Source organism: Artemia sp. Qi Xiang Cuo, chromosome 11 (genome assembly GCF_049724085.1).
Source record: "Artemia sp. Qi Xiang Cuo chromosome 11, ASM4972408v1, whole genome shotgun sequence".
Taxonomy (NCBI): Eukaryota; Metazoa; Arthropoda; class Branchiopoda; order Anostraca; family Artemiidae; genus Artemia; species Artemia sp. Qi Xiang Cuo.
Genome location: NC_142804.1, coordinates 17730500 through 17757905, shown reverse-complemented (window position 1 = coordinate 17757905; position 27406 = coordinate 17730500). Strand labels below are relative to the sequence as shown.

Genomic DNA, 27406 nt, shown 5'->3' with positions numbered 1-27406 from the left:
ATTTTCTTGGTTTGTGGGATACGATGAATGCATTATTGGGGTAGCTACTACTGCGAGAATTTGGATAATGAGTTCTTATCAATATGCATTAGCAATTCTTTCTTATGGCCACTTTTATTGTGCTCTTTTTCTCAATTCACGCATTTAAATTTTTGCATTTTTGCATTTAAATGTATCATTTTTTGTTTTGAATTTTGATTGTCAGCATTTATGTTTTCATCATACTTTTGACCAGCATTGCCAATATTGCTTTCCAATTGTTCAATATACGTTCAAATACATATATATTCTATTCAATTCGAAATAATATCTAAATCAAATCAAGGGGCGAAAGATATTTTTGTTTCTAGATCTATTATATTTTTTAGACGAAGGGGCATCACTGAAGTTTCTACCAATTAAAATGCGAAGAGACGTAGCACTTGATGTACACGTTCACACCCTTGCAAAAGTTCAGCTTTTCCGCGACTGTGATCCTGCCATCTTGCGTGAATTGGTGTTGAAACTTAAACCAGTTCTGTTCCTTCCTGGGGATTACGTTTGTAAAAAGGTAATGTTAGTGGCCTATTTTTTTATTTTATTTCGTAAGTTGAAGTAAGTTGGTTTTTAGGTCCCGTAAAGTTTAAAGGGAGTTGGCGGTGTAGAGTCTAATACTTTCTGAGAATGGGTTGGATTGATTTGACAATTATGACAATTTAAACTATCTAGGATCTAGAATTACTAAAAAAGGAGGCAATAATAGCAAACAAAGTCTAAAAAATGACGTCAGTTTTGCGGTGATGTCATTTTTGAGCGATTTCAGACTCTTTTTGAAAATTCCTGCATATTTGTTTTGAAAATAACACTTTACTATCAAGACTAATGGAAACCATAGTTACTATTCCTGAAACAGCTACAAATGTTGATTTTTTCTCACTAAACATTTTTTTAGGAGCATGTTTTTAGACTTTTGGGTACTATGAACTGTTTTGCCTTTTATGGTCCCATTAAGGGCTCAAAACTTAACTCTCCTTAGAAGTGAGTGGTGAATTCACTTTCATCCTAGCTAAATTATATTGTCAGCTATAAATTTACCCTTTGTTTTTATTCTATTTATTTATATTCACAGAGGTTTAAATAGGCAACTATTTAGAGGCCTAGCTTTTGTCTTTTCATATATCAAAGGAATATGGTGGACGCCACTAATCTATCCTTTGTTATATTTAAGTTATATTGATCCTCGAAGTTCTCTAATTGTGAGAAAATCCGAAATTTAGTCGCAAAGAAATTATAGATAAAATAAAAAAAAATCAACCCCTGTTTTTAGTGTAAGTTACATCAGTACTGAATAAAGGGAAGGCAAAGAAGAAAAACAGAGAAAGAAAAAAGCTCACAGTAACCTTTTCTTACCGTTGCTTACCATTATTGTTAAACAACAAGAGTTAAATGGGTGACGAAAATCAGAAGAAGTAAATGACAGAGTTCAAAATGAAGATTCATTTAAGTAGCTTAAAGCTTAAACAGTTTGATGTTTATTACAGCTTAAGAAGCTTAAATGAAGCTTAATGGACATTTAAGCAGCCTTTTTTAAGACAGCAAAAGTTCCAAAAGATATTGTTATTCCTCACATTTTCTCATTATGTTCCATCGTTTTAGTACAGTTTGGCGTTCTTTTGAAGAGGGCCTCATATCTCTAATCCCAGAGGGGCGTGTGTTATTTTATGTTTATTTGTATTAAGCATCGTTTCAAGATCTGTAAAAATAATTGAATGCAACGAGCATAAAATGTAAATTACGAATGGTATACAAATAGTTGAAAAATTTTAATATGTAGGAGGAAATTTGGAAAAAGAAAGAACTGTGTTCTTTAATGATACCTCAACAAATATGTACTTGATATCTACATGATTCCCCTTACTTAATTGCCCTTATATGATTGCCCAGCACGAAGGAAAAATAGCTAACGAAATCATAGGCAGCGCAATAGCGCTACCTAGGTAAAGAACGATTTTGACACAATGTATTATTATTATTTTTTTCTTGGCTTTAGACCAGGGCACTTCGTATCAAAGGAGTTGTCGTAGAAACTTTGGAAAGGGTTCATTCGATTGGAAATTGGAGTGGCTTGTGCCCTTTTTAATGGTCGAAAGTGATTGGAAGGCAACTAACACCCCTTCTACGCCCACCATTTCCCCAAACACATCTAATCAAAATTTTGAGATAGCCATTTTGTTCAGCGTATTTAATTTCCAGATAGAAATTATGTTTTTGAGGAGGACGCTCCCCTGCAACCCTCAGGGCAAGGGTTTTAAGTTATGCCCTGGGGGCATATAAGAACGATGGCACAATCTATTATTTATTATTTTTTCCCTTAGACCAGGGTACTTCGTATCGAAGAAATTGTCGTAGAAACTTCTAAAAGGGCTCATTCAATTGGAAATTGGAGTGGCTTGTGCCCTTTTTAATAGTCGAGTGATTGGAAGGCAACTAACACCCCTTCCACGCCCACCATTTCCTGAAACACATCCAATCAAAATTTTGTGATAGCCATTTTGTTCAGCGTAGTTGATTTCTAGATAGAAATTATGTTTTTGAAGAGGACACCCCCCCACAGCCCTCAGGGCAAGGGTTGTAAGTTATGCAGTGGGGCATATAAGGTTTTTACAGAAAGTGTTGTCGCAGAAACTTCAATAAAGGCTCATTCAATTGGAAATTCAAAGGGCCCGTGCCCTTTTTAACAGTCGAAAGTGATTGGAGGGCAACTAGTACCCCTCTCACGCCCACCTTTTCCCCTAACACATCCAATCAGAATTTTGAGATAGCCATTTTGTCCAACGTAGTTTTAAGCGCTGGAAATTAGGTCTTTGAGGATGACAACCCCCCCCCCCCCCACAGCCCTCAGGGCAAGGGTTTTAAGTTGTGCCCTGGGGACATATAAGGTTTTTTATAGAACGCGTTGTCGTAGAAACTTCAAAAAGGGCTCATTTGATAGGAAATTGAAATGGCTAGTGCCATTTTTAATAGTCGAAAGTGAATGGAAGGCAACTAACATCCCTTCCACGCCCACCATTTCCCCATAACACACCCAATCAAGATTTTGAGATGACCATTTTGTTCCATGCAGTTCAAAGTTCAGGAAATTATACCATTGAGCAGGACACTTCCCCCACAGTCTTCAGGGCAAGGGTTGTAAGTATATTCCCTGGGGGCATATAAGGTTTTTATTGAAATCTTTGTCGTAGAATCTTGAAAAAAGGCTCATTCCATTGGAAATTCAAAGGGCTAGCTCCTTTTTAATAGTCGAAAGTGATTTGAGGGCGACTAACCCCTCTCTCACGCCCACCTTTTCCCCAAACACATCCAATCAAAACTTTTAGATAGCCATTTTATTCAACGTAGTTGAAAGTTTTGGAATTGTGTCTTTAATGATAATAAACCCTCCCCCTCCCCCCCCCCACAGCCTTTATGGCAAGAGTTGTAAGTTATGCCCTGGGGACATATAAGGTTTTAATAGAAGGCGATGTCGTAGAAATTTCAAAAAAGAGTCATTTGATTGGAACTTGAAATTGCCCTTTTTAATAGTCGAAAGTGAGTGGAGAGTAATTAACCCCCCTCTGAAGCCCATCATTTACCCAAGACCATTCAATCAAAGTTTATAGATAGCCATTTCGTTCAACGTAGTTGAAAGCTCTGGAAATTATGAATTAAAGGATGAAAAACCCCCCACAGCCCTCAGGGCAAGAGTTATAAGTTATGCCCTGGGGACATATAAGATTTTTATAGAACGCGTTGTCGTAGAAACTTCAAAGAGGGCTCATTCGATTGGAAATTGAAATGGCTAGTGCCTTTTTAATAGTTGAAAGTGATTGGAAGGTAACTAGCATCCCTTCCACGCCCACCATTTCCCCAAACACATCCAATCAAAATTTAAAGATAGCCATTTGGTTCCACGCAGTTTAAAGTCCAGGAAATAATACCTTTGAGCAGGACACTTCCCCCACAGTCTTCACGGCAAGGGTTATAAGTATATGCCCTGGGGGCATATAAAGGTTTTATTGAAATCTTTGTCGTAAAATCTTGAAAAAGGGCTCATTCGATTGGACATTAAAAGGGCTAGTGCCCCTTTCAATAGTCGAAAGTGATTTGAGGGCAACTAACCCCTCTCTAACGCCCACATTTTCCCCAAACACATCCAATTAAAATTTTTAGATAGCCATTTTATTCAACGTAGTTGAAAATTTTGGAATTGTGTCTTTAAGGAGGATAACCCCCCCCCCCCAGCCCTCAGGGCAAGGTTGATAAGTTATGCCCTGGGGGCATCTAAGGTTTTAATAGAAAGCGATGTTGTAGAAACTTTAAAAAGGGCTCATTCAATTGGAAATTGAAAGGGCTAGTGCCCTTTTAATAGTCGAAAGTGATTGAAGGGCAACTAAACCCCCTCTCACGCCCACCATTTCCCCAAACACATCCAATCAAAATTTTGAGATATCCATTTTGTTTAACGTAGTTGAAAGTTCTGGAAATTAGGTCTTTTAGGATGATAACCCCCTCAGAGCCCTCAGTGCATGGGTTGTAAGTTATGATCCGGGGGCATATAAGGTTTATATAGAAAGTTGTTGTAGAAATTTCAAAAAGGGTTCATTTGATTGGAAATTGCCCTTTTTAATAGTCGAAAGTGAGTGGAGAGTAATTAACCCCCCTCTCAAGCCAACCATTTACCCAAGAACATTCAATCAAAGTTTATGGATAGCCATTTTGTTCAACGTAGTTGAAAGTTCTAGTAAATTATGTATTTAAGGGTGACAAACCCCCCAAAACCCCAAGGGCAAAGGTTGTAAGTTATGCCCTGGGAGCATATAAGGATTTTGCAGATAGCGTTGTCGTAAAAACTTCATAAGGGGCTCATTCAATTGGGAATTGAGACGGCTAGTGCCATTTTTAATAGTCGAAAATGATTGGAGGGTAACTAACACCCCTCTCACGCCCACCATTCCCCCAAACACATCCAATAAAAATTTTCAGAGAATCATTGTGTATAACATAGATAAAAATTATGTAAATTAAGGATTTGAGGATTACAATCCCCCCCAGATCTTATAATTAGGGTGATTAATCTTACTCTGGGGACATATAAGATTTTTATTGAAAGTGTTGTTGTAGAAACTTCAAAAGGGCTCATTTGATTGGAAATGGAAAGGGATAGTGCCTTTTTAATAGTTGAAAGTGATTGGAGAGTGACTAACGCCCCTCTCACGCCCACCATTTCCACAAACACATCCAATCAAAATTTTGAGATAGCCATATTTTTGACGTAGTTGACAGTTCTGGAAATTAGGTCTTAGAGGATGATAACCACCCTAACAGCCCTTAGGGTAAGGGTTGTATTTTATGCCCTGGGGGCATAAAAGGTGTTTATAGGAAACGTTGTCGTAAAAAGTCAAAAAGGGCTCTTTCGATTGGAAATCGAAAGGCCTAGTGCCCTGTTCAATAGTCGAAAATGATTAAAAGGCTTGACATTTTATGGTACAGATTGATGTGAGTATGATGTATTTTTTTTTGTTGTTGTTGTTGTTGTTTAGACCAGGGCACTTCGTATCAAAGGAGTTGTAGAAGGAACTTCGAAAAGGGCTCATTTGATTAAAAATAGAAAGGGCTGATGCCCTTCTTAATAGTCAAAATTGATTGGAGGGCAAATAATCCCTCTTCCACGCCCACCCTTCAATTTTCCAATTATGTTCAAAAGAAAAATTTTGCCTTAATATTAAATCAAAATGCACTGTATTAATGCTAATTCCCAATAAGGCATCTCAAAAATACCCCAAGAACGACTGAGGGTATTATGTTCAAACTTTTGGGGCTACTTCTGCTCTTAAAATTTAACCAAATCAGAATAGTGTAAGTGTATCCAAGCTGTCAAAGAAAGTAAACAGATTTTTTTGGCGAATGATATCAATTTTTCCGTTTCAGGTCATCTAGAGGAGGTATGAAACTAAATTAAATACCACTATTTGTGTCCAGATTTTTAAAAGGGTGTATGTTGTTAAAAATTGCTGAAAATTTTTCTCCAGCATACAAATAGCCGGCCAAACTATAAAGTCTTAAAAAAACGAAAAGATTTAAAGCATTATTTTCTTTTTCCCTGAAAAGACTGTGTCAATATAAAACAACCAGAAATGAATTTCAAACACCTTTTCAACAAAATAAGTATTAGAAAGAAAAGTAAAGAACTCCATTAAACAAAAAATTAGCAAAAATAAAATCAAATTACCTATCAAGAGTGAAACTACCACAAATCGGCATCGATAAATAAATTAAACCCAAAACGAACAGAAATTACAAAAAATAACCGGGTCAAACTCAAAACGAGCAGAAATTAACATAAGTTGGACTCTAAACCCCTATGCTTTCCCAAGGCCAGAACATAATTTGCACTTTACTGGAAAAAATACAAATGAATGTACATTGCCGGTTTAATATACATATCCTGATATTTAGTAATCAAAATGTTAATAGTATTTGATTTATGAAAGTTATAAAAGTAAAAACATTTATACTTTTTTCAGTAAAGGGCAAATTATGTTCTGGGAGTTCTTTACTTTTCTTTGAAAAACTTTTTTGTGGAAAGTTTTTTTTAATTAAATCCATAAAATGACCAAGTACATATCAGACCGTGACTATTAGCCTAAATTTAAATATCAAACTAAACAAAAGACAAAATACAATAACCCACATATAAGAGAATCTTCCAATCGATCCAATCTTCCAAAAATCTTCAAAATTGTTGCATAAATTGTTATCTGGATTAACGAAGGCGTTTTAAAGTTAATGTGTATTTTGTTTTTAATGAATGTGTTTTCAAGGAAAATAAAATATACAGAAGAAAATGTTTACTTATTAATATGTATACTAAACGAGATATCAGATCATACGATCAAGCGAGATGCTAAAATCACAATTAAGTCATACTTATTAGTTTTGATCTAAACTTAAATTGTATATAAAAACTATGTAAAAGTATAAAAAAAAGTATAAAAAAGTATAAAATTTTTAATTTTGCTCAAGCCGTAAATTGTATACAAAAAGTATGTAGAAGTATAAAAACAAATCTTGAATTGTATGTTCAAAATGCTAAAATATTTAACTTCTTAATATTGAATTTTTTAGGGTGAGGTTGGACGTGAGATGTATATTGTCCAATCAGGAAAGCTGGAAGTTATGGGAGGTCCAGATGGACATACAGTGCTGGTCACTCTTGGTGAAGGCAGTGTATTTGGGGAGGTTTCATTACTCGCAATCGGTGGTGCAAATAGAAGAACTGCAGATGTAATTTCGAAAGGCTTTTCTAATATTTTTGTACTGCACAAGAAAGACTTGTATGAAGCAATCAGAGATTATCCTGAAACTCAGATAGTACTTCAAAAGAAAGCACTGTAAGTTCTTTTTCTTTAGAAAAATAAAATAACATAAGATCATAGACTTCTTACCGATGGGCTAAATCGCTTCTTATACCACACTGCCTTTCTATTTACAATTAAAAGGAAATGAAAAAATAGAAAAATGGGGTTGTTTTTCAGTGAGACAAGGAAAAAATAAAAACAAAATAAGATCATGGACTTCTTACCGACGGGCTTAACAGCTTCTTAGACCACACTGCCTTTCTATTTACAATTAAAAGGAAATAAAAAAAATAGAAAAATGGGGTCGTTTTTCAATGAGATAAGGGAAAAATTATGTAAGATCATGGACTTATTACCGACAGGCTTAACAGCTTCTTAGTCCACACTGCCTTTCTATTTACAATTAAAAGGAAATAAAAAAATAGAAAAATGGGGTTGTTTTTCAATGAGAAAAGGGAAAAATAAAAATAAACTAAGATCATGGACTTCTTACCGACCGGCTAAATGGCTTCTTAGACTACACTGCCTTTCTATTTACAATTAAAAGGAAATGAAAAAATAGAAAAATGGGGTCGTTTTTCAATGAGATAAGGGAAAAATTATGTAAGATCATGGACTTCTTACCGACAGGCTTAACAGCTTCTTAGACCACACTGCCTTTCTATTTACAATTAAAAGGAAATAAAAAAAATTCAAAAATGGGGTTGTTTTTCAATGAGACAAGGGAAAAATAAGATCATGGACTTCTTACCGACGGGCAAAACGGCTTCTTAGACCACACTGCCATTCTATTTACAATTAAAAGGAAATGAAAAAATAGAAAAATTGGGTTGTTTTTCAAAGAGACAAGGGAAAAATAAAAATAGATAAGATCACGGGCTTCTTACCGACGGGCTAAATGACTTCTTAGACCACACTGCCTTTCTATTTACAATTAAAAGGAAATGAAAAAATAGAAAAATGTGGTTGTTTTTCAATGAGACAAGGGAAAAATAAAAATAAAATAAGATTATGGAATTCTTACCGACGGGCTAAACGGCTTCTTAGACCACACTGCCTTTCTATTTACAATTAAAAGGAAATAAAAAAATAGAAAAATGGGGTTGTTTTTCAATGAGACAAGGGAAAAATAAAATAGGATCATGGAATTCTTACCAAAGGGCTAAACGGCTTCTTAGACCACACTGCCTTTCTATTTACAATTAAAAGGAAATGAAAAAATAAAAAAATGGGGTTCTTTTTACAGTGAGACAAGAGAAAAATAAAATAATATCATGGACTTCTTACCGACGGGCTGAACGGCTTCTTAGACCACACTGCCTTTCTATTTACAATTAAAATGAAATGAAAAACTAGAAAACTGGGGTTGTTTTTCAATGAGACAAGGGAAAAATAAAATAATATCATGGACTTCTTGCTGACGGGCTCAACGGCTTCTTATACCACACTGCCTTTCTGTTTGCAATTAAAATGAAATGAAAAAATAGGAAACTGGGGTTGTTTTTCAATTAGAAAAGGGAAAAATAAAATAAGATCAGGAACTTCTTACCGGCGGGCTAAACGGCATCTTAGACCACACTGCCTTTCTATTTACAATTAAAAGGAAATTAAAAAAAAATTTAGAAAAATGGGGTGGTTTTTCAATGAGACAAGGGAAAAATTAAATAAGATCAAGGACTTCTTACCGACGGGCTAAACGGCTTCTTAGACCACCCTGCTTTTCTATTTACAATTAAAAGGAAATGAAAAAAATAGAAAAATGTGGTGGTTTTTCAATGAGACAAGGGAAAAATAAAATAAGATCAGGAACTTCTTACCGACGGGCTAAACGGCTTCTTAGACCACCCTGCCTTTCTATTTACAATTAAAATGAAATGAAAAAATAGAAAAATGGGGTAGGTTTTTCAATGAGACAAGGGAAAAATAAAATAAGATCAGGAACTTCTTACCGACGGGCTAAACGGCTTCTTAGACCACCCTGCCTTTCTATTTACAATTAAAAGGAAATGAAAAAATAGAAAAATGGGGTGGTTTTTCAATGAGACAAGGGAAAAATAAAATAAGATCATGGACTTCTTACCGACGGGCTAAACGGCTTCTTAGACCACACTGCCTTTCTATTTACAATTAAATGGAAATGAAAAAAATAGAAAAATGGGGTGGTTTTTCAATGAGACAAGGGAAAAATAAAATAAGATCAGGAACTTCTTACCGGCGGGCTAAACGGCATCTTAGACCACACTGCCTTTCTATTTACAATTAAAAGGAAATGAAAAAAATAGAAAAATGGGGTTGTTTTTCAATGAGAAAAGAGAAAAATAAAAATAAACTAAGATCATGGACTTCTTACCAACGGGCTAAACGGCTTCTTAGACCACACTGCCTTTCTATTTACAATTAAAAGGAAATGAAAAAATAGAAAAATTGGGTGGTTTTTCAATTAGACAAGGAAAAATAACAAAAACTTCTTAAAAAGCCCAATTTTTCGGCTTCATGTTAGGAAGCCCTTATGAATGGAAAAAAAACAAAGCAGACTAACCAAAAAAAAAAAAAAGGAGAAACAGCAAAATGAAAACAAAACAAAAATCTTATTAACGTCCAGTAGAAGATACATTACTAACGTCCATTAATAAGATGTGAGTTTTTCTTTTGTTTTTATCTTGTCATTTTTGCATAAAATTTTTCTTGAATAAATAGACTAAGCCAAATTACTTTTGTTTAAAGTTCAAGTTTATTAATACGAATGAAACATAACAAAAATACGTATATATAATACATGAAAAACAAAGTCGTTCAACTAAATTTTCTAGCCTACCCATGAACTTGCAAAAACAAGTTATCCTAGGGGTGTGCCAGAAATAGAATAGTATCTTCGCAAATCTTAAGCAATTTTCGATTTTAGTCCAACTTGGATTTGAAACTGGTGCCGACCTACTTGCCTGCTAGAGCAGAGCTTTCCAGTCGAAAATAGAAATATAGTTCGATGGAAAGAAAGCTTGCCTGCCTAATTTCAGATAGTCCTTTCGAATTTAGACTGCACAACTGCACTTTAACTCTCAACTCTAGGTTCTTGCTCAATTACTACCGAAAAGCATCTTTTTTATCCCCCAGACAAAAATTATGCGCAGCTTTCTGAAATGTAATGTCATATTCGTCAATCCTTCCTGAGGTTCAAACCAAAGAGTATTCGTAACTTGTAAGAGTGAAAACTACTACTAGTATCGACAAAAAAAACTATCAACACCATCTAGCATGTGGTGACACTTGACATTTTCTCAGTGTAATAATAAGAATAATTAGTTTCATTAGTATAATTGGTACAATTACGGTAGTAAAAAGTGTCTGATCTCACTTTCGGACAGAAAAACGATTAAAAACTTTGGAAAAAATGCCATTTGTCGCCAGACGCTTCAAGTTCTTTATTAATCAATAAAAAATGTTTTGACAAAACTATCAAATTAATGACCCACAGTGAGAATAACTCGTGTGTTGGTTTATATACACTCAACAATAAATAAATAATACTATCTCCAGATACTGCAATAAAAAGATTGCTCTTCAACTCTCCGTATGGTAACAACAAACAAAATCTGCATAAAATCAAAATAACCAAACAAATAAAGTGAAATGAGGAGCATCCACCCAAGAAAAGAAATCAAATTAATAATTACTGATTAAGGGATTCATTATTCTAATTTTATTATTAACCAACGAATTATTCAAATCTATAAAACTATGAAATTTATTCCAATTATATATAATACTATGCCTTGGTGAAAAACGGGACCTTTCAGATTTTATTAAAGCCTGACGAACAACAGAACTGCCACGGGTCCAATGTGCATGCAAAACCTGATTATAATCCTGAGAAAAAATATTACGCAAATAAATATACTCAGGAAAAAGACATTGAACGTGTTTAATCATATAAAGAACAGAATGGAAAGAAGAGAAAAGATCCAGTGGAAGGATATTTAAAATTTGATACATACTTTTTGTTGACGATTTACCAGGGTAAGAAAACGGGCTAGGCAGGCAATTTTTCAATAGACGCAGAGCTTTATTTTGTTGCCTCTGAAGAGGAAGAATATGAGTTTTAAAAGTATTCAAACAAAATAATGGGACAGTAATTTATATATGAATGCACTAGAGAATGATAAAGAGATTTCAGGGCAAAAAACGGCAGAACAAATTTCAGATGATTCATCATACCAATATTTCCTGCCTGTTTCACTCGAAAATAAATTGCATGGCTTTTAAATGATAAACTTGAATCCAGTATTATCCCGAGATATTTAATATCATCAACTCTTTCAATTTCAATGGGTAGGCCTTGAATATTAATCATCATAATTTTCGGTGCTGTTTTCCCAGTACGAGAGCATATGATGAATTTTGTCTTAGTACAATTAATAGTCAATTTATTTCTCGAAAACCATAAGATAAGCCTCGACAGTGCTGATTCCAACCTAAGCTTCAAAGATCTAGAGTCGGGGCTTCTGACATTGCATGCCGTGTCATCTGCGAATAATATGTTAAGGCCAATATCATTGATGGCATTACTGATATCATTAACATAGATAAGAAATAGGAGTGGACCCAAACTAGAGCCTTGTGGGACTCCAACTGACTGAGATTGAGATACTGATGAGGAAGAAGTATCACCTCCGTCTACATACTGATTTCAGTTTTTTAGGTATGACATTACTAAGTCATTAACTGGGCCTCTTATGCCGCAGTTATCAAGTTTAGTATGCAATATTTTATGGGAAATCGTATCAAATGCCTTTTTAATTTCAATAAAAATTGTAGCAGGAATATCACCTTTGTTGAGGGCGTCATGAACAAACTGAGTCATTGCCATAATAGCATGCTCAGTAGAGTAAGAACTTCCGGAACCCAAATTGCATCGGACTAAAAAATTTAGATTTCATTAAAAAGATAACAAAACGTCTATATAGGCACTTTTCGAGCAACTTCCCAAATGAAGACAGGATTGAAATCGGCCAATAGTTTGTTGCGTACTTCGGATCTCCTCCTTTTTACATAGGAATAATTCTTGCAGACTTGAAACAAGAAGGAAATCTTCCGGTTTTAAAACAGAGATTGAACACATGGGAAAGTGGGTTTACAATATTTGGTGCCATGCACTTAATCAGATTAGTCGATGACCCATGGATCCCTTCCGAAGATCCATTCTTTAAAAGGTTTGTTGTAAGTAAAAGTTAATCTGGGGTTACAGGGTAAAAAAATGGAGCAATTTTGAGACGGGGTAGATATGATTGAAAGTCCTCTCCAGTTTCATTATCCAGATGACGGGCCAGGTTGTTTCCAGCAGTTGACGCGGTTTCCTCGCCAGTTTTCACAAAGTGTATATTTAATGCATTGATAACTCCCACTTTCCCTGTAGCCAGTATAGTTCAATCTTCAGCTATTAATTCATCAGGAAGATCATGGGTCTTATGCTTTCCTAAGCACTTATTAATTATTTCCCATGTCTTCTTGGGGGACCCTTCTGCTTCAACAAATGCTTCGGCGAAGTAATGACATTTTGCTGATCTTAAAATTTTTGTTAAATAAATTTTGTATCTGCGAAATTCAGCGAATTTAACTTCAGATGGATGCATCAAGTATGCCTTATATAACAGATTCTTATTTTTTATTGAAACCAGCAATCCAGGAGATTCTTCTTCTTCTAATTCATAGCAGGCGGGCTATTCAGTCGATACTATTTAGCCTTCTTCTTTTTGCTTCACTCTGTGGGCTACAGAGCTACCGTCTTGGTTGTCTCTTATTTATTAGATATTCTAAGATATCTATCAGTAGATCTTTCGACTCGAGGAGTTCGAATATAAGATGATAGATGTTGATTTCTGTGCTCTGTTTGCAGGTATAGTTGGCTAGGCTCTTGGCTGATAGTGAGATTTTGTGGTGTTTGAAGCATTTTAACAGTTTACAAAGCAAGGTATGTTGTGCAGACGTCAGCATATTACATTCAAATAGGCAATGGTCAATTGTTTCATTATTCATATTGGGATATCAAAGGCTTAATCAGCTTTATACTATTTTTTCTTGATATTTGGCGGAGAGGTAAAGCATTATTGAAACAACATTTAAACTGATTCACAAAAAATTCAGCAGCAAAATCAGGGTCCGAAGACTTTAAACAAGAAGAAAAATCACTTGAAGAAAGCAATACTTAAAGTTTTCTAAAGCAGTTTCTATTAGTCATCCTCATTTTTCTTTTAGTAGGCCAATAAACTCTGTAATCAAGGGAAGGTTGGTCACTAGCATCAAATGGTCTGAAAAATCTTTAATAACCACATCACTAGACTTTAGTTCCATATTCGTAAACAAATTATCAATAAGCGAAGCAGAATCTGTAAGGAAGCAGACGCTAGATGGCGTTTATAGTTTTTCTGTCGACGCTAGCCCCAGTTTTCACCCTAATAAGTTTCTATTACTCTTTGGTCTAAACTTTCTATAAGAACCACGGGGTTAGAATCTTAGCACCTTCTAGCAATAAGCTGAAATTGGCGGCCTAGAAAAAAACAAACAGGACAAAACTAAAGTGTTGCTCCTGCAACATAAGAATAACTTAAAAAAAATAAATAAAAGCAAATCTCTTGTGAAGGATTTTCGCTCCTCCGCTCTTATTTCTGTACAAATTACTGGGATAATTTGTAATACAAAAAAACATATAAAATGTGTTAGATATGACTTTCTTAAATAGTACATAATAGTAACTCACTGTCTGAATTTTCGTTTCATTGTAGATTTTCAGCACTTTCTTCAGTTATTTTCTCAGAAATTAATGTTCCTTTTTAATAGAATATTTGTCTCTTCAGCTTGGTGTCTCAGCACAAGCACTTCTTTCGTTTGAAAATTTTTCTGAAAACTACTTAGATAAAATTTGAAAACATCTTAAGCCTACTTTTATGTATTTCATACACCTGTATGTATTTGAGACACCTGTCGAAGAATTGCCTAATAAGTGGAATACTTATACCCAACATTTCTTTTGCTCACCAGATATGAGTACTCGAGAATATCCTGTACTTTATTACTCAAGTGAAATTTAATTTAAAACCACTTCAAAGGTACCCAGAGGAGAGGACAGGGAGGAGCCGTAACCCCTCCTCCTTGACAAACAAGATTGCATATAAAGTCGAGACTTTTAATGTTACACTTTTCAGTCCAATGATGTTTTTTCACCTTGTAGAATTTTCCACATACTTATTCCCCTCCCGTCTCTAGCTAAATGAGTTCTGCATCTATCCTTGATCACCTATTCAGTGGAAAGACTGGGAGACAATAGGCTATCCCGGTTAAGTACTTTACTGGTATTAAGATGTTATCAAAGCATTTTTGTTCGTTTTTAAAATCCCGATTGCTTTCCATGACTAATACTAATACTAAGACTGTCAGTTCAGGCAGGGGACGCAGCTAGATTTTGAAAATATCTTCTTTGGTTTTTCTTTGAAAAGTTCCTTTTTTGGTACTTCATTGAAAAATTGCCCCTCCCCCTCTACATTTGGAAAAATACAGTTTGTCCTCCCCCTCCTGCATTTTTGTGAATTAGCGCCACTGACTACTACTAAAACGTATTGCAGCAACAAGCAGCCTGATGTCAACACAGCTGAGCATACCCCTTCTCCAACCCAGCAAATGAAGAGAATCATATATATATATATATATATATATATATATATATATATATATATATATATATATATATATATATATATATATATATATATATATATATATGTATATATAGTCCTGTCTTTTCAACTACTGTCAGAGGGGAGGTAGGCGAAGGCAAGAATATATTTTTAGATTATAGGGGATAAAACTCTCCCAAAAATAAAGCATCACGTTACTTGCAATCCTTAGATTGCTCCAAGCTGCAGTTTAAGGTAAAAGTAGTTTCAAATTGTTATTCCGTAATGTAAGCTATTTAGCGCAAGAATATAAAGCGGCCTATTATTGGCCAGGGAAAAAGAAGCCCACCATTCAGAAGCAAGTTTACATTCTTATGGATCTTATCGAGACGTGTGTGATGTATCTGCTTGGGCAATCTGAAACCATTATGACTAAAGAGGGGTCTCCTTGTTAGCGTGTTGATTAACCCCTCTTTTTAACCGTACTCTTTTTCAAGCAAAGTTGGTCATATGACGTCAAAATGGGTAACCAATAAGGCTGTTCTTCTCCACGATCATAAAGAAATGCATTTATTGGTCGTTGATTCTGACGGCTTTTGGCCAACTTTACCAGAAAAAGACAAATAAAAATACAGCTTTAAAGTAAAAGCTGCTAAAATTATCTTACATTAAAGCATAAAAAGTGAGTGCAAAGCGTCACCTTCGTACTCATTTTCAGGAAAAGTTTGCCATCTCACGTTAAAACGCGTAACCGATATTTCGAAACCCTTTTGGTGGAAAGTCGAGTCCCTTTTGGCGCTGAGTGAACTGGAAACAACGGATATATAACGTAACGTAAATATAAGGTAAATAAGGAAAACTTTTTGAAAACCCGTGTGGTCTAAACGCCTTAACATTACCTTCAAAAATAACGTTTCAAATTTAGAGCCCAATGAAGCCAAACGGTAAGTTTAAGTATTTTTTATTAGATTAGTGACTTACGGATACTTAAATAGCGCTAGAGAAGTAGGTGATAGGTTGTTATGGACATTTCTCCCTCATTTTTGAAGAGTCATTTAACCAACAATTTTGTGAAACTAGAAAAGAACACAAAGCTAAATGCTAAATGGGCCTATTTCTGCCAAATCAAGCCAAACTGTAAATGTTGAACTTTGGCATCTTCAATCAAAAGAAAAAAGTACATCTTTTAAATTTCCTAATGAACTCTTCGTATCCGGACAGTGTTCCGGACATTGGAATCCCAAAATCTTTCTTTAAGCTGTCTACTGGCTTTTGGTCAGTTTTGTCGTCCTAAAGCAATGAACCTAATTACAAATTGTTTTCGTGTGACAAAATTGACTGGATCAATTAAAAGGAAGAATACGAAAGTTTAATGCGACCGTTGTAGGATCGAAAACATTTAATGGGACGATTTGATAGTTCTTCTTCTAAAAATGTACGCGGTGATCCTTGTAATTTATAATTTGGCTCAATGGTAAGTTAGCTGATACTGCGACCAGGTTAAAAAAAAAGAAATATAATAAAAAAAATTTTATTGGCAGCTGGGAAAATAAAACAAAAATTTGCTTAAGATTGATAATTCCGAAACACTTTAATCTTTCTTCTCAACTCCTTTTTCGTCTAAAATTTTGTATAAATGCTTCTAAAAAAAAACACTAATGAGCGAACTTGCACTTGCTTCCATAGCGGCATCGCCGTCCGTATCTACAAGGTCGCCGTGAAAACGCCGTATTTATCTTCTTGTCTGTTTCAGCAAAATCATTTGAGTTCCAAACTATGGGTGTCCACTTTTTTTTATTTTCTGGCCTATTTGCATCTAATTCAAGCTTACTCAGTATATTTTCTAACTTCCTCTTTTCTGGCTTCAATTCTTCTCGTAATGTCCGTTGTGGCTCCTCAGGTAAATCAGGTTCAAACATATCTTCACCTAGCAAACCCAAATCGTTAACATATTGCTGAAGGGTTTCATGTGAAATTAATTCACAATCATCGGCCAGGAGCGCTTCTTCATCAAATTTTTCAGAGATCATTTCAATTTGCAGTAACTAACACTTGGTAGGTCAGAATGAGACTTAGATGGTTCATGTACTTCTTATGTTTTATATACACAAAAAAGTGAGATGACGTCATATTTATCTTTACTATGGAAAAGGGGTCCTGAATTTTTCAGTTACAAAAATATCGTGACGTCATGACATTTTTCTATTCAAAAGTAAAAAATATGACGTCATTCTACTTTAGTTTTTCCCGGTTTATTGTCTTGTTTATTGTCTGATACTAACAGTTTCAAAATTTGTTTCGGAGGAAATAAAGAAATAATAAACATAATAATTTCTAAAGTATTTCATATGATAAACGTAGTATTTTTTATTATACGAATTTTTCTCTGCAACAATATAAGCATGAGAATTTGAAAGGTCTCCTCTGCTCGGAAGGGAAAAAAAGTTGCAAAACAGCTTTCTTTTCGTCAATACTGCTTATATCGTTAACAATCAATAAGTGATCGAATTCATCGGTTGGAAGTTTTGTAGTCTGAAAACTCACCAGTTCTGTTATATTCTTCTGTTGTTCCAAAAGTGCTAAAATTCAAGACACTCTGTCCACTTTCTTCGCCTTTCATCATTTTCGCTATTTAATTGTATCCCAGATTGTCCTTTTTTTTCTCGGCACCTATGTTAAACCTTTTTACTATTTAATATAGGCTACATATATATTATTTTTAAAAATGTTTATTCTTTAGACAATAGTTACAAAACAACTGGACTAAACTTCACAGAAAACATGGGAGTTAGGATTATGCATTCATCCGATGAATCATCAATAGCAATTGACAGCATAATATACACCATTGCAAAAATCAACGCGTTGCGTTGGCGTGTGTCCGGTACAATGAAGCAAATGGGTGACTATTTAATTACATACACACCAAGTCCTAAGTTACTAGCAATATTAAAACCCAAAATATATTTAAAAAAAAAACATTTATTTATAAAATTGAAAATTTGTGAATTACGAAACTTTCTAGGAATTGATATTTTAAATGACGAACATTCAATTTTTTCATTTGTCCTTTCGTTATCTTGATCAAAGCCGTAGCCAGGATTCTTGTTAAGAGGGGGGGGGGATATTTTTCTGAGTGGGAGGGGCTGTAAAAAACATAAAAGACACATCAAAAATGGGGGCTGGGCTCAAACTCAGTATATCTTCCCCATTCTTTGTTTTGGTATTTTAATTATAAAAGCTTGAAAAAATGTCCCCCTTACCCTAAATTCTCAGAAAAATCTTTTTTTGTGTCTTTATTAAAAAAAATATCCCCCTCCTCCAATAATTTCGTTAATTTGGTTCCATTGAACTACACAATAAGGAAAAACGAACTTACTTCACTGAAAACCCTGTCCAAATTAACTATGGCTCCAACTGATCACTTTGCGAATCTCCTGCTCTTTTGTTTTGTTGTCCAACTTCAAAGTTCAATCGGAAATTGACATTTTCTGTTGTTCTCGCCAAATAGAATGGAACAAGGTGACTAATTATTTAAGCAGTAGCACTTCATACCAACCTTTAATAGGAAGAAGATGCACTACAGGTCAAGATAACATAGCATAAATTGTCTGATGCACAGAACATCCATGATTTTTTTTTCCTGTTTTGCTGTCGAGCCAATGTTTGAATATGTAGATAAATTGTTTTAAGCATAAATGATCATAAAATCAGTCGAATTTGCTTATAAAATTTAGGGGTGTTAATATATTGCTGCTGAATATATTGCTGGTGCTGAATATATTGCTATTTTAGGGGTATTAACACCTACCCTGAATAATTTCAGTATGACCGTCAAGGGCACATCCAGGTATTTTTTCAGTGGAGGGGGGGAGGGGTTACAAAAAATTTAAGGAAAGTATCAAAAAAATTATGTCTGTATTTTTGCTATTTTTTGACAAGTCGGGTATTCTGTTTGGAGAAGAGGGGGGGGGGGTGGATCAAGCCCTGTGACCCCCCGCCCCCAAGGGATACCGCCTGGATGATCGTACAAAGCTCAATCAACTATTTTGATTCTAGAATCTAATTAGGTTCTAAATCGATGGTTTGTTCTTTGTACTTTAAATGATAGCTTGTTATTGATGTTAAATGCTCTTCCTGTTAAGTTGTCAAAGTTTTAATGTAATCATAAATTGTTATAAAGACGTCGTATTTACTATACCAGACCCTTTTTCAATTTTGCGTAACAAAACTATTTTAGTACTGGTAATCTATGGCAGTGGTGTAGCTTTTTTCCAAAATCTTGGGGAAGGGGGGGAGTTCGAGCAAATTTTCCCAAATTAAGTGGAAATGACATAGCAATATGAAAAATGAGCCATATAGTACCATAAAGGCAAAGATATACTACAGGAAACTGACCTGTTTCTCTGGATGCTTGAATTATGCAGGCTTATCTTAGTTTCGAAAAAATGTTTTGCAGAAACTAAATTTCAAATGGGAGGAGGGACAAACTGGTGTTTGGAGGGACTGGGGTGTGAAGAGGGCAGTTTCCCCCTGCCCCATAGCAAATTGCGCCCCTTATCTTTGGCTAAGACCACCCTTCTACAATCTTACCAGATAAGCTCTATTTTTTCCTCTTTTTATTCGCTTTCTATTTATCTGTATAGGACCCCCCCCCCTATTTTATGTTTGTTTCATCATCAACATTTCATAACCAGTTTGAAAAAAAGCACAATCAGTAAACCAAGTCTTGGCACAAGTTTACCTTCATACTGTCTTTTTTTTATAGAATTGTAGATGGAAGGGTGATCTTTGACTCTCGACTCCATACAGCTGAACTAAAAGGCATAGAACAAGAGACAGTGAAAATCACATTAAACTGAAAAAAACTAAATATTGCACAACAAAATCTCTGGCTAGAAGACAAATCAAAATTACAATAGAATGGAAGAACGTGTTATTTTAACGTATGTGAAGGGTAAACAGGAAGGATTGAATTCACACTAGAAATCTTTAGTTCAATTGAATTTGCTGATTTGCATCCCTATGAGTTAAAACTGTAGAATATCATGATAATTATACTAATGCATAATTTAGATGTTTCAGCTGGTGTATGTAATGGAACGTGCCTGTTTGTTAGTGAATTATACGATAGTAACCATAGAGGCATATACTACTTTCAAATGGTGTCATATTGGATATGATGTCATATTTGAGTGACACTGCTTCCTACTTCCCCCAAGTTCGTTTTTACTATAAAAACCATGAAAAGAAAATTAAGATTTGATGGTCGTTTTTCAAATCGTGTCATATTAGATATGATGTCATATTTGATTGGCACTGCTTCCTACTTCCCCAAAGTTTGTTTTTACTATAAAAACCATGATAAAAAAATGAAAATTTCTTGGTCGTAAGGACAGAGATTAAAACTCAAATGCCCTTCTATCAGCTTGTGTACAAATTGTCTGGTTTGAACGACCTTGTTCTATAGAGTAACACTTTACACTAAAATCTAATGTACATATCATACACAGAACAAAGCCCTTGGTTTTTTCTTTGTAGAAACCGGTAAAGAACGACCTACATTATCATCACTTTTACCCAAGCCGTCCTTTAAAATACTACGATTTTGACGTCATTCATCATTATGTATGCAAAGATGCAGTTTTTTGCAAAAAAATATATTCTAGATATTGTTTTTGTTATTTACAAAAAGCAGCAGATCTAGTGATTTCCTTTAAAGTAAGTCTTTAAATAGCTCTATGATTTTCCAGTCCCTTGCTTGCTGCGGAAAAGGAAAAAACAGAAGCTTCCCATGCAAAAAAAGCCTAAAATGTCAATTTTTCTCACTTGACAACTAGTCATGGTTTTAGCTATAGCTACATAACTACAAAATATTACTGACGTAAAGCTTGTCCACTGTCGTAAAAAACAAACATGGTCATAACAATTTTACCAATAATTGTGGTGAACTAATGAAAATCGTCATAAACAATTAGAAAGATTTTCTAATAACTAGAAGCGTTGTCCCAAAAATTATTAATGGACTTTGAAAGTAAAATTCCAAAAAATAAAAAGAATAAATTTAAAGATAGACGAGCCCTGCGAAAGCCCAGTGGGTTTTGGCTTAGCTTCGTAATATGGTTCTCAGGGGGGTCGAGCCTGGCTGTTGCAACATGTTGTAGGATCTTAGTTGCAACAACGCAGGGATCTTAGTAGTCGAGAAGCGTCGATGATCCCATTACTTCCTTACTTAACGATAGACGACAACTGCAAATGAATTAGTACATTTGAGTTTTGAAATGATGTTCCAAATCTTATTTTTCACACAATGGTTCCGTTTTGGGTTTTTCTTCTATTAATTTATTTCTACGAGGTTTGATTAATATAATTTTATTTAACAATTTTCTTCTCTTCTTCTTTTGCAGGAGGACCAGGCGGGTTCTGCCTCACCCGAAATCTCAATTTTAGATGTCACTTGGGAATTGTTTTTACCATAAGCTAACGCAGAATTCACAATTTTGTTTCAATGAGCTAGTTCAAAATTGTTAGTAATGATTGAGACGTCAAACTAGGCCAGAAATTTGAACTTTTTGAGAAGTAATTACATGAAAAAGGTGTTTTCTTATAAAATGTCTGATCAATCCTACTCTTCAAGTCTTTTTTTTTTTTTTTTTTTTTTTTTTTTTTTTTTTTTACTAGTGGCCCAACTATTCCTATGATAACTGTTTTGTGGTATAAACGCACATTATTAGTAATTATTTTTTATTTTTTTCTTCATTAAACATTGAACATTTTCTGATTTGACTGTAACCCTCTTCATTAGTTTTCGTGAATATTAAATTGCCTTTAAATATAAGTTAAACGTCAAGTATTATGACCTGTAACAATTTTACAATTTATTAATATAATCTTTGCAGGAAAGTAATGAAAGAGAGTAGAGCAAAGCAGGGTTTATTTGACAGCACAGAATCAATTGTAATTGTACCCAACAGAAAGCATGCATCTCCTCGATTACTTCAAGCTGTTCTTAAGGTAAGACTATCTTAGGTAATTTCTAAGACCACTCTGCCTTTCTATGACGTTTAATAAAAGTACGAATAGCGATAAATCCTTGCATTATACAGTGACAATAACAATCACAAATATACTGGATATTTCAGTCACAAGTACAGTGACCGTAATCAGCAGACCGAAAACATGTGACCTAATATCCAGTATATTTCGTGATTGTTATTGTCACTGTCTAATAAAAGGATTTATCCTTATTCTAACTTTTATTTATCGTTATGACTGTATTTTTTAAGAACACAAATTGATTATGTTTGGTTTTAAAATTTTAATCTTTGCTTTCGCATTAAAGCACTGGATTGACTAGTAACTCCGTCAGTTTTCTTAAATGTCCCCACAAAACTGGGTGTTTTTGCATCCCTAGAGTATCTCCAGATCCCCAGGCAGTTTCAGTTAAAATTATCAGTAAATCTTTGATTTCACCACTTGCCATTCTCGAGCTACTGTGAAAATAAGGATCGTATTAATTTGCTCTTGGCGTTGCCTCCGAGTGCTGAAAAAACAACCAAGACCTATGTAGAGGAGTCTCGTGTATGAGAACTAAATAAAGCTTTTCCCTTACAATTAGCGTGTTTATTAATATAATTTCATTTTATCGTTTTTCTTGTTTTTTATCCAACCGTGGCTGCTGTGGTAGCTTTAGCCTAGTAAAAGACGAATCACGGCCCATAGTAACAAAAAATCAGTAAACAGTTTGAAAGAAAAGCTGTAAGGAAACTGTAAAGCTGTAAGGGAACTTTAAGGGAAAAAATATGAAGTCATTCTACTTTAGTTTTTCCTGGTTTATCGTCTTGTTTATTGTCTGATACTAACAGTTTCAAAATTTGTTTCGGAGGAAACACATTTTTTCGTAAGAATTTGCTGGTTTCGGAGGAACCCCTTTACAGTTTCCCTTACAGCTTTTCCCTTACAGTTAGCGTGTTTATTAATACAATTTCATTTTATCCTTTTTCTGGGTTTTTTTTTGTCCAATCGTAGTTGCTGTGCTAGCCTTAGCCTAGTAAAAGACGAATCACGGCTCATAGTAACAAAAAATCAGTAAACAGTTTGAAAGAAAAGCTGTAAGGAAACTGTAAAGCTGTAAGGGAACTGTAAAGCTGCAAGGTAACTGTAAGGGAAAAAATATGACGTCATTCTACTTTAGTTTTTCCTAGTTTATTGTCTTGTTTACTGTCTGATATTAACAGTTTCAAAATTTGTTTTGGAGGAAACACATTTTTTCGGAGGTATTTGATGGTTTCGGAGGAACCCCTTTACAGTTTCCGTTACAGCTTTTCCCCTATAGTTAGCGTGTTTATTAATACAATTTCATTTCATTGTTTTTCTTACTTTTTTTATCCAATCGTGGTTGCTGTGGTAGCTTTAGCCTAGTAAAAGACGAATCACGGACAATAGTAACAAAAAATCAGTAAACAGTTTGAAAAAAAACGTTCTAAAATGATGATGATATTTCTTATTCCCAAATACAGAAACAATAAAACAAATAGAGGTTTTGTCTATCAAATAATTTATCTATTGCATATTTATTCCTAACCTACTATACAAATTGAAAGTGGAGCATAAAGCCAAAAGAAAAGAGAAATGAAAGAAACAAATACACAGAGACTAATTTAACAAAAATAAAATATTGTTTTTTTTATATATTTTGCTCCTCCAGTGGAGGGGTGTTGTTGGGTCAGGGTGCATCTGCCATTCCCTTTGAGGTTGTTCTTGAGTAGCTCAATAATTTATCGGAATGTCAATGCATATTTCCTAGTGAGTTGTTCTTGTAGTTTGGTTTATGGACTTTTATGTTTGACTTCTGAATAGATCAGGTTTCTTTAACAAGCTATTAATCGCAGTCTTTGAAAGTGACCTCTGGCAATGTGATTTGATTGGCCTCAAATAATAAACAAATTCCAGGCGTTTGCGTAAAAAATCAAACTGAAAAATGGGAAAACAATTAGTTGTCTTCAAACTTTTTTTATGTTTTTGTCACGATTGAAATGGGTAGTTATTTTTAGTTAGACTTGTAGATGTAAACCTAAAAAGTCGAGTGTCTACAGTCAACAGGGTGGTATTTGAACCAAATTTAGTAAATCTAAGACATAAGGTGTATTTGGAATATTTAAAATAGTTTTAAGTCACTATATCTTGGGTGTTCTATAACTTCTTGGCATTGATCTGTTAAATTGACGTAGATGACCAATATTTTCTTTCTTTCATTATCGGGCGTGTTCACTTGATTATTGTCTTTTCTAATACCCAAGAAAGTTCGATCATTTTATTCAAGAAATTGAAATTTTATTTTAAGAAATTTCGGATTTATTTTTTTAAATAGAGCTCATTTGGATTTTAGTTTTAGATGAAGTTTAAGCGTTACGCATTCGATTTATAGTTGTTTTGGATATCTTTTTTCATTTTAATCCTACTTGGATATTATCAGGCGTGTTCACTTGATTATTGTCTTATCTAATACATAAGAAAGTTCGGTGATTTTATTCAAGAAATTGGAATTTTATTTCAAGAAATTTTGGATTTTATGTTTTAAAATAGAGCTCATTTGGATTTTAGTTTTAGATGAAGTTTAAGTGTTACTCATTCGATTTATAGTTGTTTTGGATACCTTTTGTCATGGTAATCCTACTTGAATATTATCAGGCGTGTTCACTTGATTTTTTCTTTTCTAATATCCAAGAAAGTTCGATGATTTTATTCAAGAAATTGAAATTTTATTTCGAGAAATTTCGGATTTTATTTTTTAACATAGAGCTCATTTGGATTTTAGTTTTAGATGAAGTTTAAGTGTTACTCATTCAATTTATAGTTGTTTTAGATATCTTTTGTCATAGTAATCCTACTTGGATACTATCAGCCGTGTTCACTTGATTATTGTCTTTTCTAATACCCCAAGAAAGTTCGGTGATTGATAAAACTAACTGTCTTTAAAAAATGAACAAGATTGGTCACAACAATCGTTTGAGGTCAGTAACGACGAAAACAGCCTTATAAATCTTATTTTATTTGACTATCCACATAAATTTAATAGATAAAAAATAAATTTAAATTTAAATGTTCCGACTGTTCATGTAAATTTCAAATATCTTAATTTAATACGTCTAAATTTAATATATCTAAAGGTAAAATATAACAAATTTAATATTTTTTATACAAATTTGATACATATGCTCCTCGTGTTCTTAGGAACGTAGTAATATCTTTCAATTTGATTTTAGCTCCTCCCCATGGATTCTGGAGCGTCACGTCTTCTGCGAAATGGATCTAATGCTAGTATATACTCTTCCCTGACTCAGCAAAGAAGTGAAGTAAGCTCTCTCACTCCCTATCGATATTCTACGACAGAGACAACCCCAGTGTTGCCGAGTCAGCCAATTTCAACTTATGGGCATGAAGAAGAAGATAGTGTGAGTTCTTAGCATTCTCTTATTGTTTTCAATAGATCTGTGCTATTTATAGGAAATCATATCAGAGCTATATATGCTATAATAGCTCTATCCTATATCAGATATTGTCCTATTTCCTATAATTATCACTAATTGTAGTACCTCTCAAAGAACTTTAAAGATGGTCCACCTAGAATTTATTCTTCTAGATACTCGTTCCTCGTATCCACTGATCACCATCATGTCTTATCAATAGCTTCAGCAAATGGTTTGCTACTTCATAAACTTTAAATTTTTTTAGAAAAAGTAAAAATATTTCCACTTTCGTCGACGAATAACAAGAATTATCACTAAAGCCAAAGCTTTGAGCTCCTAATCTATAGACTTTTTGATGGTCCTAATGCTAAAATTTATGAGAAATGGTTAAGCACCGACCATTGTGGCACTATGTGGCTAAAATAAGCCAGCAATTTGGTATAAAATTAACAGTGAAATATAGTATAAAAATAAAGTAAGAGAACTCATACAGAGTTATTGAATCGTTATGATCTTACCTTAACGTAAGAAATCTATAACTTCAAGGGAAGGATCATAAACACTCGTGCACAGAATAGAAATGAACGAAAAGGGTAAAAAGGAGAAGAATAAGATAAAAATAGACATAAAATAAAAATTCATATGAAAATACTTATGATATATTTTATTTATAATATTAAAAAAGTTACATAAACAAAGTTTAAATTTTCTTTTTTTTATTATAAATAAATTCATTTATTTTATTTTTAACTATTTTTATTATTTTTTTTTATTTTATTCCCCCCCAGTGGTGGATCCATATGGGGTGCGTGGGGGGGGGTACTCCCTCCCCCCTAACATACTTGCATATTAGGGGCTGGGGTTTATTAGCAAGACGACGGCAGATGACTTGATATAATTTTACTATAAAAACAAAAATCAACGAAACCGAATTTTACAGTGTGATATTTGACGAAACCATGGATGCGTTACATACCTCGCAACTACCTCTGCACTATGTTTATGAAAGCAGTATTGTAGAGGACTTTGTTGAATTTATGGACCTTCCTGAAACGAACTAAAAATCCAAAACCCTAAAGCTTTTTAAAAAAAAGATGGAGAATGATGAGGTTCTCCAGATTATATTTGAAAGTTCAGATAAATCTATGGAAGCAATGGACGTGACTCTTTGCATTCTAAGAACGCCAAAAAACAAACTTATCGATCAAATTATCCCACTGTCTCACAAGACGACCAAGACAATGTCCACCTTTATTGGAAGAGAGCTGTTTATATTCCATTATTTTTACATTATTTATTACATTATTTACATTATTACATTATTTTTACATTATTTATTACATTATTTACATTATTACATTATTACATAATGTAATTATTATTACATTACTAAATTACATTATTTCTGACCTGACCGACAGATTTTCCAATGCGTCAATGACACGTTATTCACTAAATGTGCTCCTCCCTCAACATTTAGATTTCCTACCTGATCTTCAAACCTTGAGATCTAAGATTAAGCCAATATGCCGCGAATTCTCATCTTTTTTTGGACAAAACAGTGAATCTTTAGTGCTGAAAATATTAAAGGAGATAATTGCATTGAAGGATACAAGTTGTATCTTAATCCTCATTTTCTACTCTTCATTACCATCACAATTACTAAGCGATGCCATACAGTTAAGCAACATGCTAATTGGTTTGACCAAAACGAATGACCAACACAAAGAATGCATGACTGCAAAAGATGGTTCAAGACAATTTTTTTATGACAATACAAAGTTTAGCGCTATAGTGGTCAGAAATGTAAAGGATAAAAATTATGCAAAAAATATTAAATATCATATTTTTCTGTAGTGGGTGAGCAGCTTTTTATTTTTTTTTTATGGTGGGGTGG

The 27406-nt window shown here is 34.0% G+C and overlaps 1 protein-coding gene across 1 annotated transcript in view; it reads left to right on the top strand.

Annotated features, from left to right (window-relative positions):
* The window catches only part of LOC148946712 (cyclic nucleotide-gated channel beta-1-like), a 64418-nt gene that overhangs the window by 24017 nt on the left and 12995 nt on the right, over window positions 1-27406 (top strand). The window contains exons 6-9 of the mRNA XM_089096401.1: window positions 369-550; window positions 7144-7409; window positions 21940-22054; window positions 25306-25494. Of these exons, the coding sequence (XP_088952527.1) occupies window positions 369-550; window positions 7144-7409; window positions 21940-22054; window positions 25306-25494 (752 nt within the window). The remainder of the gene's footprint in view (window positions 1-368; window positions 551-7143; window positions 7410-21939; window positions 22055-25305; window positions 25495-27406) is intronic.